A 16,828-nucleotide genomic window follows, 5' to 3' on the forward strand; every position below is an offset into this window, starting at 1 on the left:
CATTCAGGTGAGGAAATTCTCCTCAAATCAGAGAGCCGATCTAATGACGAAATCAGACCTTCTGTGACTTGACCCCGCCTCCGAACGTGGTGCAGCGGCCTAGAGCTATAGACCCGCAGCTTCTCTCGGAGACTTCCGGGTCCGCCCCGCCCTCGCCCCGCCCCGCGCGGTCCCCACAAAGGCCCCCGCCCCACCAAAGGCCCCGCCCCTCAGGCCCGCTAGGCCTCGGCCTCCCGCCCGCAGGCCCACGCCCGCCGCCCGCCCCCGGCCTGTCCAAGATGGAGGGTGCTCCGCGGGCGCCCCTCGCTCTCCGGCTGCTCTTCTTCGCGGCCCTGCCAGCCACCGGGTGGCTGACGACCGGCACCCTTGAGCCGCCGCTCCTGCCGCCAGCCCCGAAGGTAGGGCTAGGCGGACGCGAGTCGGCCGGGATCCTCGGGGACTTGGGACGGCAGCGTCCGCATCGACACCTTCCACCTCCCCGCGGGCAGGCCGTGGACTGGGGGTAGGGCTCCCAAAGGGCTGGGAGTGGTGGGAAGAAGCACCCAAGGAAACGGGGTCGACAGGGGACGAGGGAGGCGAGAGAGTGAAAGGGAATCTTTAACGTGTGGTTAAGCCCGGCGCAGCGGAACTGCTTGTTGCGGTAGTCTCGGCTGTTGCCGTCCTGACGGGCGTTTGCCGTCGAAAGTCACCGATCACAGCCTTTTGTAATGGCGCCTTCTTGGGGTAGAGCCGGGCTCTGGGGCGAGGCAGTGTTTATGTGCTAGGGAAACGTGGAAGTTGCTCAACGAGAGAGCGAGGGCGTTTCCAAGCCACCTGTCTGCTCCGGCGGGCGGCGGGAAGGAATGCCTGCCCCCGGCGCGTGGGGCTCCGGGTGCGTGCGAGCCGGGTGCCTGGGGGCCTCAGAGGCAGAGAGACGGAAGACCCAGCGCCGACCCTGCCGGCCTGCCTTTAGCGGGCGGTGTTAGAGGAGCCGGTCTCTAAGCGCGGTGGGGCCAGGCGCGCCAGCATCCCCTGGGAACCTGATAGAAACGCTCCAATCAAAAGCTCCAGGGTGAGGACCCAGCAGAGTGTTCCAGCAAGCTCTCCATCCAGGTGACCCCGAGGTGGGCTGAAGTTTGCGCATCACCGCGTGCTTGTACTGAAGGGTGACTGACTGGTTCTTACTGCTTTTGCTCGGGTAGGGGGGTCTGTCGCTGCCCTTAACCAGTATTTGCCACTCAGCCGTTGAATGTGTGATAGGGGGAAAGTCTGAAGACTTCACAATGCGATTTTCCCAGAATGAAAATAAACGACATAGGTGCACCTTTTCTTACTAATCAAGACCTGAATACCCAGCAGTCAGGGGTGACTGACACCATAAATGTCACTGTTTTACCTTCACTGTTTTAAGAGTTACGGCGTTACCCTTCCTGGCTACAAAAATAATAGCGTACCTCGGTTTCAGTTCTCTTGGGACATTCCAAGAAGCCACACCCTCCCAAGCTCTAAGAACCACTTATATACGAAGTGGACCACAGTTGCAGTTCAAAAATATGAATATGAGATCGAGACCAAATTAAAATGAAGTAATTCCTAGAGTCCTGGAATTAGGAAATTGGTTACCCCTTTTCCAGATTTTAGAGATTTATCATAGTTTTTTATGAATCCCAAAGACCTTTGAGTCTATTCCTGTTATACGCTTGCCTTTAGACTGCAGGCTGATAATACACCATACTGTGGGTTCTTAGTGAGTTGTTCATTTCAGTTCTCCTTATGACTTCTGTCTGCTTTTGGAAAGTCCAGATCTACACTCATTTCGTTGGTTAAATGAATGCTCTGCAACTAGGAGGAGAATCTCATTCCTTGGAAGGTGTATGTGGGAAGCTGAGGCCTCTGAATCTAAACATTTTTCAAAGTTGTATTGTAAAAAATTTCAAAGATACAGAACATTTGAAAGAGTTTTAGAGTGGTCGTACATATTTGATAGGAGTTTTTCTGTTGACTTTTATGTAGCAATGGTGTGTTTGAACTCTCCGCATCATGGTAACCACTGGACTACTGTGGTTATTGAGTATTTGAAATGTCGCCAGTGTGATTGAGAAACTGAGCTTTTAACATGTTGTTTAGTTTTAATTAAACGTAAATAGTCACATGTGGTTAGTGGATACCATATGCCAACTCATAACATAATGCACAACAATGCCAACTCAGCCGACCATTTGTATTTTACTATGCTTGCTTTATCACACACGTTTTCATCTGTTTATCTTTGTATCCCGCCTGACCTAAATGTAAGAAAATTGGTTGAAATCAGGAAAATTCTCTGTGTATGTCTTCAGTCACTCAGGTTTATTGGATTATAAGCATTTTTCTGTTTTGTTTACATATGTAAGTTGTCAGATGTTGAGGTTATACAGATTGTGAAGTAATAAAACTTTTTTTACAGTTCATTCTTCTGTTATTAAAATGATTTGGTCACCAAAGAGAGGGAGGCAGCCAGAGGACGCTTCTTTTCTTATATGTGTAAATATTTATTTCTTATATGTGTAAATATTTATTGCATTTATTTCCCTCAGACTTACTTTAAACCAGGTATCTATTGCTTTTGTTCTTAGGAAGCCATTTTGTCCCAGGTGGGCAATTGTGAGTGAAGGAATCAGAGGATAATTGAAAATGAGTGGGGGAGACTTCAGTTCTGCCACCCTTTGCTAAGTGTACACTGCCCTGGGTGACAAGCCTGTACTTCCAGTTCTGTCAGAGGCTCTTGGAAAGAACAAGAAATATGACCTGGCTCTGAACTTTGGTTTAGGAGGCAGGAAGGGATGAGAGTTTCTCCTGATGTGAAATCATTCAAGAGGATCCAAAAGAATGCAATTGGAGTTGGCCCTCTGGAAAATACAGTGTGCTCGTGTCTGTTCATTGTCTTTTCCAAAGACAACGAGCCCAGTTCTATTGGGCAAGTGATGTATGTAAGTGCAGTAAATTACTCACAATATAGGGTATGTTCTCTACTGAAAGGCAGAAGCTATAAAAAGGTTTCTCAAGAAGAGCATCACTGGAGGCTTATCTCCAGACTCTTAGAAGAACAGTACTCTACAGTTTTAAACTAGATCGTCTAGTTTGGAAAGAATGAACTCTTGACAGAAATTTGGGCATAAAACAATACAGCCAGCAACTTGATGGTTTATTGAATGTTAGTTTGTTCTAAGAGATGAGTTCACTTGTTCTAACCCACACTTAATTCTAGATAAGGATGGGCCAGGAGAAAAGTGGGCTGGAGCTGAGGAATCACTAGTCCTAAAGCTTCCTGGGCTCCTCTGGGAGTTGGGAAGTGGACCAAAGCCATCCTGAATAGATGGTATGGACTTACATGTTGGTATCCTCTTTATCAAGTTGTCCCAGGAATCAATAAACTCAGCCCATAAAATCACTGTTTTAGTCTCTCATTTGTTAGAAATATATAAAGTATTGGGGTTGCTCATGGTGCCAAGAAATACACTGGTATGTTAGTTTCATGTTTATGAATAATTTTTCTCTTTGAAAATTAAGAATACCGCCCCCCCCCCAAAAGGCATTTAAGAGGAGTCTTCTTTTTATTCTAGGATAACAACGTCTGTGAATACACTTAGGAAAGAATTTCATTTACAGATAACAAATTTTAGTTCCTGTGACCCTGAATACTTAAAATAGTGCTTTCTTCTGTGTAGTAAGCATCTCATGAATAAACTTAAATATTTGAGTAGACTGTCTTTGAGCATACCATGAGAGGCACTGAAACTGTGCATCCCAAATCCTTGTCCATGGGCATTAGAAGACACCTTTAAGAAGAATAAGAGCAAGTTTGTACGTGAAAACAATAAAGTTGGAAACATTTGATGTCCGCTCTCATGGAACAAATAAATAAATTGATGGTATATTACACAATGCTGTTAAAAAAAAAAAGTGTCTATGTCTGCCCACATAACTGTTTTAAATGAAAGAAGGTCCAGAAAAATACATGCAATATCATTCCACTTATAAAGTTCAGGAACAGATAAAATGAAACAATAGGTTGTTTAGAGAAAGAGAACACGGAGTTAAACTGTAAAGGAAAGCAAGAAATGTTAACATGGAAGACAGGATAGGGATTCCTTCTGAGGGGCAGTGGGAAATGTGACAGAAAGGATCATGCAGGGGACTTAGAAGATATGAATGACATTTTAGTTTTGCTCCTGGGTAAGAGATACATGGGAGAAGGCAATGGCATCTCACTCCAGCACTCTTGCCTGGAAAATCCCATGGATGGAAGAGCCTGGTGGGCTGCAGTCCATGGGGTTGCTAAGAGTCAAACACGACTGAGCGACTTCACTTTCACTTTTCACTTTCATGCATTGGAGAAGGAAATGGCAACCCACTCCAGTGTTCTTGCCTGGAGAATCCCAGGGACAGGGGAGCCTGATGGGCTGCCGTCTATGGGGTCGCACAGAATCGGACATGACTGAAGTGATTTAGCAGCAGCAGCAGCAGCAGCAGGAGATACATGAGTGTTTATCTTTTCTTTTAAACTTTATATTTGCATATTACATGCTCAGATACATGATATATTTCATATTAAATGGATAAGTGTATAGATTATGAAAAACTGAAATTGTGAATAATGGCATTTAAAAGGCTGTAAAGGGAATTCCCTGGTGGTCTAGCAGTTAAGATTCAGTGTTTTCACTGCTGGGGTCCTGGGTTCCATCCCTGGTTGGGGAACTAAGATCCTGAAAGCCACCCCCCCCACACACACACAAAAGAGCTGTAAAAATGAAACTGATGAATTGTGTTTTTTTTTCCCTGATGAGTTTTTTAACAGTGTTCGTTTAATGTAGTCATATGCGATCATACAGTAAGTATAATTGAGGGAGAAGAGAATGAACTGAGTTACTCTTAGTTCAGCAAATGCATACCTACCTGATTTGTGTATTTATTTTGCAGGACAGCATCAGAGTTAATGTAACTACCCTGGAGGATGGGGAGGTGCCTAAAGAGCAGGTGTGTCTTTGTTATGCTTTCATTACATCATTTAGCTAAATATCATGCAGACTATTTTATTTTTTTATCTATTCACCTCATTTAGTTAGATAAAGTATTTTTGACATGAAGAGTTTGTCATCATTTGTAAACCATTGGAATTAATGTATATGCTGCTTTATTTTAAGGTTGTTCTTAACATAACCTATGAGAGTGGACAGGTATATGTAAATGACTTCCCTGTAAATAGTGGTGTAACCCGAATAAGCTGTCAGACTTTGATAGGTGAGTACTGTTAAATTATTTCCATAATTGTTCTGTGTTTTTAATAACACTAAATTAGTGAAACACAATTCTTTGACGTTATTTATTTCCATTTTAAATTAATAATATACATCATTACTAGAGTATATGATAACACTAATGGATTTAAAACTCTTTTTCTACTTAATATTGGTTATTTCTGGCATTTTCACATATTCTCTATCATGGCATTGATATTGCTCGGAACTGCATGTCTGGTAGGTTAATAACAATGTAAGAATGTGTCTCGAGGTAGTAAATAGGGATTTACAAGCAAGGCAAAATCTCTTCACATTTGTAAAAAGCAAAGAGAAAACTGAATTGTCTTTCTGATTCTTCTACCTTTATGTCTGTATTACATTTTCCTTTTTAACCTTTTAAAACCTTGAGTTGTTTAAAGATAAGCAAACATGTTACATTGGAATATACCCATTGTTTGAATGACATAAAGAATATGAGAAATTTGTATAGTATTCCTGTTACCTATTTTAATATACAGATTTAAGGCAGTAAATATTTCTCTGAGCACTTGTGTCCTATATTTAATTCATTATGTGTCTTTATTATCATTCCATTCATGTTTTCCAGTTATTTATTGTGATATTTCCTTGTCCTAGGAGTCATTTTGAAGTATATTGCTTAATTTTCAAACACTGAGGGATTTTTTTTTTTCTCATTTACTGATTCCATCTCTATCATCAGAGATGTAGCTGTATAATTTTAACCCTTTGAATTTAGAGACTTGCTGTATAGCTTAACATATGGTCAGTTTTAATAAATGTTGCTTTCCATTTGTATTTGAAAAGAAAGTTAATCATATAATTAGTTGGATATGATGTTCTATATCTGTCAGGTCAAATTTGTTAATCACGTTCAGTCTTTTATGGATGTACTGGTTTTTTTTGTTTGCCCTGTGAATTACTGAGAATGGTATGTTAAAATCTGCACCACGAACACTTGTCTGTTCTTTCAGTTTTGTCCGTTTTTGCTTCGTGTATTTTGCCATACAGCATTACTAAATCCATGCAGATTTAGAGCTGTTATGTCTTCTGGTGAATCCACTCTTTTGTCATTATAATATGTCCTTATTTATCTCTAGTGATATTCTTGCCTTAAAATCAGCTTTATCTAAATATATTATTTTACCAGTCACTGCTTTTTGGCTGGGCATGAAGGAGGGTGGTGGATTGTTTTGTGGTATGTTTCCATTTTTTTTTCAGTCTTCCTGGGTCCTTATAATTAAGGTGATTGTCTTACAAGCAGCATATACTTGTGGTTTCTTTCTTTTTTTTTATGCAGGCTTTCATTCTGTCTTTAATTGGAATTTTAATTTACTTATTAATGTAATAAGTGATATGTTTAGATTTAGATAGTCTATATTAATTATTTGTTTTCTATCTGTGTCTTATCTGTTCTGTTTCTTTTTTTTCTTTTTTTCTCCTTTTCTTCTCTTCTGGGTTATTTACTTTTTGTTTCATTATCCCCCTTTATCTTGTTGGTTTTTATATTATTTTACTGTTTTAATGGTTACCCTTGAGATGAGTAAACTCGTACTTTTATCATTTCCCAACCACTGCAGGAATCTTAGAACACTTAAACTCCATTTATTCTCTTCTGCTTTTAAAATTTTTAATTCAATTTAATTTTTTTTTTTTTTTTTAGCCTTGTGCCTTGAGGGATCTTAGTTCCCGACCAGGGATTGAATCTGGGCCATGGCATTGAAAGCCCCGGGTCCTAACCACGGGACCACCAGGGAATTCCTCCCCTTGCTTTTGTGTTGCTATTTTCATGAATTGTAACTCTTTGGATTCCTAAACCCTGAGCAGCATAAGTTGTTCTTAGTGTTCTCCTGTAGGCCGATGTTCTTTTGTGCTTACCCTCACAGTTACTCTTTCTTTTGCTTTTCATTCCTTCCTAAATATCTGTGTTCCCCTCTGGAGTTATTTTTCCTCTACCTAAAGAATTCTGCTCAGTATTTTTTCAGTGTAGATTTCAGTGTCCATGTGTGTGTTCATGTTTCACATGTTTTCTGTAGTTCTCAGTGAGAGAGTTGGTGTACTGCAAGTTAATCCATCATAGCGAGGAAAAGAAGTGCCATTACTGGCTTCAATAACATTCCACTGATGTTGTATGTATTAGGAATTTGACGTGGGGTGCAGTCTGCTTTCTTTATTTATTATAGTCATCTTTCTAGTCATCCCAGTTGCATTGAGTATATTTCCTTGAAGGCTAAAGTAAAAGCCTGTCTTATCATTTCACAGGAATCTTTAAAACATTAAATGCAACTACAGCAAGAGTCTTCTATCCTTAATTCTTAAAAAAAATTCTTCTTTGTAGATGTATTAGTTATATTGCTGTTTTAACAGTTTAACCCAAACGTCGTAGCCTGTGACACTATTATCTCCTAGTTCCTGTAGGTCATAAATTTGAGCTTGGCTTAGCTGGGTCCTCTGACTCTGGCTCAGCTGGGAAAGGTCTGCTTCCTAGCACTCGTGGTTCTTGACAGGATTCATTTCCTTGTGAATTGTTCCTCACAGGATGTTAGCTGGAGTCCCTCCTTCATGTTCTTGCCACGTGGGCCTCTCTGTAGAGCATCTCACAACATAGCAGCTGGCTTTATCACAGAACAAGAGAGACTGTCAGAGAGAGAGCACACCAGCGAGACACCAGTCACAGTCCGTATAATCTAATCACACACGTGACATTCCAGCACGTTCACTGTATTCTCTTTGTTCGAAACAAGTGTCTAGGTCCAGCTCGCACTTCATGGAAGGCAGTTACAGAGGGGCAGGAAGGCTGGAGGGGCAAGAGTCATTGAGAGCCATTTTGGAAAGCTGTCTCCCTCAGTGAAGAAAGTCAGAATATAGAGGGCTCTTGTTGTTACTAGTTTTATTCTGTAGCAGCCATTACAGATTTGGAGGAAGAGTCATATGCATCAGTACGCTTTGATGTATTGACGTGACTGCCTTTTCTCATCTATCGAGTCTGTTCTGGTGACTGGCCTTTGGGCATACGAGTAGGTTGACGAGCAGCATACTCTTCCCTGAGGGAGACTGCTGGGTAAACAGTGAAAACACTGAAATGGACCACGGGAGAGGGGAAGCTTTCCAGGTGGAAGCTCAGAGGATGCGAGGGAGGTTAGGCAGATGAGAGAGAGGGCACCGTAATGAGCCTGAAGAAGGAGGACCAGGCAGAGAACCACCAGCGAGGTCACAGGGTGCCGCTGAAGGCATCTGACAAGGACACTGTGTAATCAAAACCATGTGATGGTGAGATTAATCCGGCACCATCCTGTGAATGGTTGAAGAGGGAGGGATTACAGAAGGGGAGAATAGTTAGGTAAATACGTCAAGAGTAAGAGGCTAATGAACTAGGTGTTGGGTGGGGAGGTAGATGGAGCTGGAAAGGACACACAGAAGAGGTACTTTGGATCTGGAATGGTCCAAAGGGAACAACTGACTGGATAGAGGATGAGAGTGAACAAGTCGGAGGCAACCTAGTCGTTCTTGTCCTTGGTAGTTTGGAGAAGGCGGAGGGTTTATTAACAGAACAGAGAAGTCAAGGAGGAACAGGTTTGTGAACTTAGATTGAGACCAGGGGTTAGGCCACTTGTTTCTCAATAAAAATGTAGGTACCTGTTTAAAAATTATAAATGCTAGTCTGGACCCCCTGAAATTTTAAGACTAGAGTGAGGCTTTAGCATCTGTGCTGTTCCCAGTTGATTCTGATATATAGTTAGGGTTTAGAACCACTAGACCAGGTATTTGTTTTAAATTATGTATTTATAATTCTGGGTGGAATCACTACTTCACATAGGCTATAGAATAAGAACTTAATGCGTCCTCTCAAGGAACTCAGCCCAGTTGAGACAGGTTTATAAACTAAGAACTACACTGTTAGTGCTTTAAATTTTTTTTATAAAAAGGCATGAACTCAGCATTTTAAGGATATGGTATCTAGAACTATTAAGTAGGTGTTTATTAAAAATGTATGGGAGGGGACTTCTCTGGAGATCCAGTCGTTAAGACTTTACCTTCCAATAAAGGGGGTACAGGTTCAATCTCTAGTGGGGGGCTAAGATCCCACATGCCTCACAGCCAAAAAACCAAAACACAAAACAGAAGCAATATTGTAACAAATTCAATAAAGACATTGAAAATGGTCCACATCAAAAAATAATAAAATTTAAAAACCTAAGGGAGGAGAGTGAGTAACGGAGAGCATGCTGGATCAAGGGAACAGCTCTGTAAAGGTACAGCGTCGGCTTAAACAGCTGGGCCTGCATGCAGAATATCCATCTGGGTTCCTTTTTGGCGGATTATTCTCAACCAATAACATTGGAGAAACAGAAACAAAATGCTGCTTTTGCAGCAGTTTCGTTGGTTTCTAGTATCTTTTTCTATAGCACTCCTCAGGTTTATAAACCAGTTGCAACTGCCACCCTCCATTGCTGCTGGGGTGGGGGTGGGGTTTCTCAGCCAGAACAACAGGGCCAATAGATCCCACTCCATGTTAGTGGGGAGTAATTACGGGGCTTTCCCTCCCTCATCCCCATTCCCACCCTCCCCAGCCATTAACCCTGTTGTGTAAACAGTTACACCTTACTGGTTCCTTACATAGCTTATCTATGTAAAAGAATAGGAAAGGTGTGGCAAGTGTGAAGTTCCATACAAAAATCTGAAAGTCATCAGGCATTTTTCCCTTTAAATGAGTATGAGAATTGTAGGGGTTTGTCAAGTTGTCTTTGTTGTCATAGATCTGAAACATGAGTGAGGTCAGAAACAAAGAAAGGCAAAGATAATGGTGTACAAGTGTCTTGTTCCATGTAAATGTCAATAAAAGGATCAAATTCAGTAACTGATTTGGTGGCATTTTTTGTTCAAAGCTATCACTATTTTTTTTTTTTTTTAAACAGTGAAGAATGAAAATCTGGAAAACTTGGAGGAAAAAGAATATTTTGGAATTGTCAGTGTAAGGATTTTAGTTCATGAGTGGCCTATGACATCTGGTTCCAGTTTGCAACTGATTGTCATTCAAGAAGAGGTAGTAGAGATAGATGGAAAACAGGTAAGATAGTGCGCTTGCCATCTGGGAATTAATTGTAAAGATTTGTGTTCAGTGTTATGCACACGTTCAGTTATTTATTTCTGACTTGATAAGGAAAGAAGCTACACTAGTGTTGCCTGTATCTAGTCATTTAGAATTGTCTTACTTGTTTTAGCATTTACCTGTTTAGAATTTAAAATCTTAATCTGAAAAAAGATCATATTCATGTTTATATCTCTTAAAATTATGATCATTATTAAATAGAGCAAGTAAGTGAAGAGATTGAATTTGGTTCGTAGCTCTGCTGCCATTTCTTCTGGCCAAGTCTCTCTTAAGTCAGTGAAACGAAACTGAGAGGAAACCTCTCATAGTGAGCGTTAAAGCACACTGTGTGTGATTAAAGTTGCAAATTAATTGTCTTAAAGACGAATTCTGTGAATAGCACAAGTTTGTTAGTTTCAGAAATCAGGGAAGAAAATTCAGTTTTAGACTCTTGCCAGGTTGTGTCACTATTCAAAATAAAGAGTAATTGCTTCTACTTTTTCATAGGCTCAACAAAAGGATGTTACTGAAATTGATATTTTAGTTAAGAATCAGGGAATAGTCAGACGTTCAAACTACACCCTGCCTTTAGAAGAAAGCATGCTCTATTCGATTTCCCGAGACAGTGACATTCTATTCACCCTTCCCAACCTCTCCAAAAAAGGTACTTTCAAAGACCATTATTTAAAGTATTAAGGAAATACTTTCTTTAATTGGTAACTTTTTCATCATAGTTAATATGTTTGGAAGTAAGCTTCTATTAGAAATGCTTTATAACATGAATTGCTTTATCCATTTTGTAAGATGTGGTCTGTGCTGATGACAGAGGGCCATTTTCCTAAAATCATCTAAAAATACATAATAAGAATTTCATTCACTTACGTTCATTTGGAAGAGGAAATATCATTTTTTCCACTGAAACACAGAACTTAAAAAATTTGACTTTCTGTGTGACAGAATCATAACTGCCATAGCTCCCTTCTTACTGTCTTAATTTGAGGTTCCTTTCTGGCATTTAAATCTAAACAGTCAAATGTTTCTTTTTCTCCTGTGAAAAAAGTGGATGTTCTCACCATCTTAAATGTTACTGGTGTAGAATCCTGGAACTAGTGGGAGAGTCACCAGCACGTTCTTGGCATTTTGGTAACTTGGCTCTTCCTTCTCAGGAGAGAGCGTTAGTTCATTGCAGACCACCAGCCAGTATCTTATCAGGAATGTGGAAACCACTGTAAATGAAGCTCTACCTGGCAAATTACCTGAAACTCCTCTCAGAGCTGAGCCTCCATCTTCATATAAGGTAAATCAGGTATTTGGGATTATCTTTATATGTGTTACAAGTATTTATGGTTATGGTAAAGAAAATAAGTGCTAGCGTTTAAAATGAGGTGGAAACCATGAGAATTAGATCCATGGGACATTGTTAATAATGAACTCATCACGGTTTTAATGTGACATTTTTAGGTATTCCTGTTTTCCTTCTTAGTAATGTAGTCAGATGATGATGGTTAAGGTGTTAGATTTCAGTTTGTTTGGGGATCTTTCTCATATCCCCATCGGTCTGTTTATTCTGTGACTTCATGCATGCACACATGTACACACACGCACAGTCCCCTCAAGACTTTGTACAGTGACTCAGCACACTTGGTTGAGTGTACTTTCTGAAATCAGACTGCTTAGGTTTGAATCCTGGTTCTGCCACTGACTAGCTGTGTCAGTTGGGACAAGTTCCTAGCCTCTCTAACTTTTTTCTTTACGTGTACAGCAAAGTCCATAAAGTGATGCCTTTTCTATGAGGTTGTTGTAAGCGTTTAAATACGATGGGTGCAAATGTAAATATACATTGGCACCTGTTAAGTACTCACATATGATAATAACAGTATACTGCTGACCAGGGAGACAGGGTTCAGAGAGTATGGTGAAATCTCTTTATTAGCTAGGCCTCTTACTCAAAATAATTTACATTTAAATGAGCAGGATCTGTGTTTAGTAACAAAAGATTCCAGAGACGATTCTTTGAAGAGGTTCTTGCTGAAGGTTAGGTTAGGATTGCTTGCTTTGGGTTACTGGAGAAACCTCTGTCACTTTTTGAATGCCTGAACTCTGGTGCCCTTACTAATCTTACTCCATCTCTCACAGAGCAAGGAAGAACAGACTCTTCAGTCCTTGCCCAAGTTTCTTCTATCACTGTTGAAGTATGCAGTGAACTCCCCATCACCAATGGGCATCACCGACTTGATGGACATGAGTTTGAGCAAGCTCCACAAGTTGTTGATGGACAGGGAAGCCTGGCGTGCTGCAGTCCATGGGGTTGTAAAGAGTCGGACACGACTGAGCAAATGAACTGAACTCCCCATAGGGTTCCAAAAGCTACGAATATGTCTGTCACTCTTTCCTTCTGTTGTCTTCCAAATACTGGAAACACATAGTTGACAGGTCCATTCTGTATAAGTGGACTAGCCTTCTTGTCATGCATGCTCAGATACTTAGTCATGTCTGACTCTTTGGGACCCCAGGGACTGTAGCCCGCCAGTCCGGCAAGAATAGTGGAGTGGGTTGCCATTTCCTCTACAGGGGATCTTCCTGACCTAGGGATCAAACCCATGTCTCTTACATCTCCTGCACTGGCAGGTGGATCCTTTACCACTACTGCCACCTGGGAAGCCCTTTATAGTTAGACAACACGTATAAATAATTGTAAAGGATAGTGACATGTAACAAACATTTATGCCCCTTTCGCTAGAAAATAATTTTTTAAATTGTGAATAACTTTGAGGTACATTAAAAAAATAAGATGTACCCATTTAAAATGTACAGTTCGATAAGTTTTGACAAGTGTAGACACCCATGTTACCACCATTACAGTCAAGATATATAAATGTTACCATCACCTAAAACTAGAACATAATTTTTGAAGTTTCTTGAGCTCAAATGAAACTTGCATATCTAATAAAAACTTTTTTTTTTTAGGTGATGTGTCAGTGGATGGAAAAGTTCAGAAAAGATCTATGCAGGTTCTGGAGCAGTATTTTCCCGATATTCTTTATGTTTTTGAATGTCATGGTGGTTGGAATTATAGGAGCAGTTATAGTAATAACCATCTTAAAGGTGCTTTTCCCAGTTTGTGAATACAAGTAAGTATTTCTCATTTTTGATCAACTTTAGTATTCTTAATGATTAAAAAGTAGTTGTATTTACTATAGAGTAGAAAATAGAAAAATTAGGAAGAGTAAGACAAGTGGGGGGAAAAATAATATATCTCTTTTTTTCTAGCCCATCTTTCAGCTTTAGCAAAATTAAAAGACTTTTATTGGCTACTTATATGGTCAAGACACTTGTCTTGGGAATTCACATATGGCTAGGACAAACTCTGCTCTGTAAGACCTTAGTGTATTGGAGAGAAAGGGAACAAGTGTCTGTAATGGAAAATGCATTGTGTATAATAAGAAAGAAATGAAACAAGAGGGCTTCACTATGTATTTTCAACCGCAAAGTATCAATTTAAAATGCAGTAAATTTTTGAAGACCAGCAAGGTATTTTAGTAACAGGAGAAAGTGAAAGTAAGTAAAAGTGAAGGTCGCTCAGTCCTGTCCAACTCTTTGGGATCCCATGGACTGTATAGATCCAGGCCAGAATACTGCAGTGGGTAGCCTTTCCCTTCGCTAGGGGATCTTCCCAACCCAGGGATCGAACCCAAATCTCCTGCATTGCAGGTGAATTTTTTACCAGCTGAGCCACAAGGGAAGCCCAAGAATACTGGAGTGGGTAGCCTGTTCCTTCTCCAGAGAATTTTGCAGGCAGATTCTTTACCAGCTGAGCTGAGTAACAGGAGAAATGCTGTTTAAAGATCTATGGTTGCATGCCAGTGGAATACTAATTAGAAAGCTGCTTGGGCCTAGTCCTCTTGCCCACTTTGTGAAATCTAGGACTGTGTATGCCATGGAGATCTATAATTTACCCTGTCATCTCCTACAGTACCAGCTAAGGATCTTCCTCTTACTCCTCCAAACCAATTAGTTTGGTTAAAGTGAACTAACCATCATAAATAAAATCAAGCAAAAATACCTAATCCCAGGTATACATTTAATTATAACCTCAAAGTAGCCCTGTCTTACTTTAGTTTTAATTTTTATATTTCAGAGGAGTTCTGCAGTTGGATAAAGTCAATGTTATACCTCTCACAGCTGTCAACTTATATCCAGATGGACCTGAGAAAACAGCAGAAAACCCTGGAGATAAAACGTGTGTTTAGAACACCATCTCAAATCATGGACTCTGACTTAGCCTAATGGTTCAAATTTGCCACTTAAATATAATTTTCTTTAAGCCATTAAGAATCGGTTTGTACACTAGAGAAATTGCTCAACTCCTAAAGCTGTCTAAAACTTGATCTTTAAAGTGACAGTTAAAGTTCGCCTTATTCTATAATAGGGCTGCCTGTTCTGGTGGTGAATTAAAGAAAATTTAAATGCAATGGAAGAGAAGACATGTGAAGAAACTTTGAAACTACCAAAAAGAAAAAAAAGGGCAAGACAAAATGCCATGTGCCAATCCTTTTCAAAGTGCCTTTGTTAAGGAAATTATATACACTTAATTACTATAATATATAAGACTTTTGAAAAGCACTTTATGAAATTCTAATTTAAAAGCTCAAGAACTTAACACTTATTTTTTTATTCAGTAAAATGTGCCTTAATATTAAGTATGTGACTCAGTATAAAAATCACTGAAGTGTGTATATCATGATTTGATTGTATCCTGTACCAAGACTACTTACCTTGAATGAACCAGGATTTTAAAATAATGACATGTTCTCACTCTAAAAATAAACTTTTTTTTTTTGAAGATAAAAGTACAATGTTTTTGCAATAAAATCTTTGCCCATGTGAGTTACTTATAATAGCTCCTTTCATAACACTGGCTGAAACCAAGGGGTCACATCAGTTAATAAGTCCATCAATGTTGTCAAATTAGAATGTGCCTTTGCTCTTGTGGTTCTAAGTATACTCCTGTGTACCCTACAATAATGTTTGGTCTTTTTTTAACCATCACCCATATTGACGTATATTTTACAATATGATCTAGGATATATAGTTCTTACCTTTACTCCATGTTTTACTTTCTGTTCTATTAAAATTCTTTTTTTTAAGTTTTTTTATAATTGTAACCCATCATTTAAATGGCTTCTTCGGTGGCTTAGTGGTATAGGATCCACCTGCAACGCAGGAGCTGCAGGAAACATGGGTTCGATCCCTGGGTTGGAAAGATCCCATGGAGAAGGGAATGGCAACCCACTCCAGTATTCCTGCTTGGAGAATTCCATGGACAGAGGAGCCTGGCAGGCTACAGTCCATAGGGTTGCAAAGAGTTGGACACGACTGAAGTGATTTAGCAAGCATCATTTAAAACACTTGAGAAGGAAATGACTCGATTTTAAAACCACCTTCAATTTTGGCTATAAATAAGTACGTGTAAGTGGAAGGATGATAGGTAGTAAAGGAGTCATGCATTCTGCCTAGCTGTTTTTAATAAGGAATAACAGCCCTGTGTAAGGTACTGTGTCCATCTTCTAGACAAATAATATAGTTTACAATTTGATCCTAAAGTCACCCAGCAATTAACGGTTTATTTTTTTATATCCTTCTTCACTAAGTTGCTAGAAATCACCAGTTCTAACTTTCAACAATGACAGGGTCTTATTTCATCCTTTAAGCATAAGCTTGTAGCCTCTTGTGAGGAGAACAACGTAGGAGGCTTTCACTGGAGGGCGCAGGCGCTGCGGTCAGCAGTTCCCAGCCTGCCTTCTCTCCTTACCCGTGATACTTGAGACCGTGGCAAATCATGCGGGCTTCCTGAGGCTCTGTTTTCTATGGTTGGGGTGATACAGAAAGTATTACTTTACAAGGAATTATAAATAGAAATCTTACCTAAAGTTTTATACCATTACTCTTTATTTCATTTATTAATTTATATTTGTACTGTTATTTTATTTACACTTTGCATCCATGAGTAATGGGTTTGTGACTTTAAGAGTACAGTGAGCAGCACAAACATAAAGGTAGCTTCTTGCCTACAGTGCAGCCTTTTACATGTGGGCAGAATACAGTCAGGCAGGCAAGACTGTGCAGATGTGTGCGTGTGTGTATATGTGTGTGTATATATATATATATATATATATTTTTTTTTTTTTTTTTCTCTTTTAAATGGCACAGTAAAATGAAGGGGCCTTTAAAGCTCTCTCAGAATGAGGAGGGAAACTGGCCATAACACCAGGCAGGAAGGAAAGTACACTGGGTGTGGTCTGCCCGGCTACTTGTGTAAAAATGTTCAGGGATTTTCAGTTATCCTCTGGCACCTACAGAGCTAGAGCCAGTCTTATTCTTCAGAAGCAACAGCAGCCACAGGCAGTGGAAGAGGATACACTCGCAAGTGCACATAAAGACAGTTTTGCAAGCTAAGTAACAA

The 16,828-nt window shown here is 40.0% G+C and overlaps 1 protein-coding gene across 1 annotated transcript; it reads left to right on the top strand.

The window, feature by feature from the left end:
* Positions 1-210: 210 nt before the first annotated feature.
* On the top strand, positions 211-15,512 carry GINM1 (glycosylated integral membrane protein 1). Its single transcript, XM_055535921.1, has 8 exons — positions 211-398; positions 4,939-4,995; positions 5,163-5,259; positions 10,193-10,344; positions 10,873-11,029; positions 11,532-11,662; positions 13,333-13,496; positions 14,504-15,512. The coding sequence occupies exons 1-8, from the start codon at positions 279-281 to the stop codon at positions 14,613-14,615; spliced, it is 990 nt and encodes a 329-aa protein (XP_055391896.1). The 5' UTR covers positions 211-278; the 3' UTR covers positions 14,616-15,512.
* Positions 15,513-16,828: the final 1,316 nt, after the last annotated feature.

This window comes from Bubalus kerabau, chromosome 9, assembly GCF_029407905.1.
Source record: "Bubalus kerabau isolate K-KA32 ecotype Philippines breed swamp buffalo chromosome 9, PCC_UOA_SB_1v2, whole genome shotgun sequence".
Classification (NCBI taxonomy): Eukaryota; Metazoa; Chordata; class Mammalia; order Artiodactyla; family Bovidae; genus Bubalus; species Bubalus kerabau.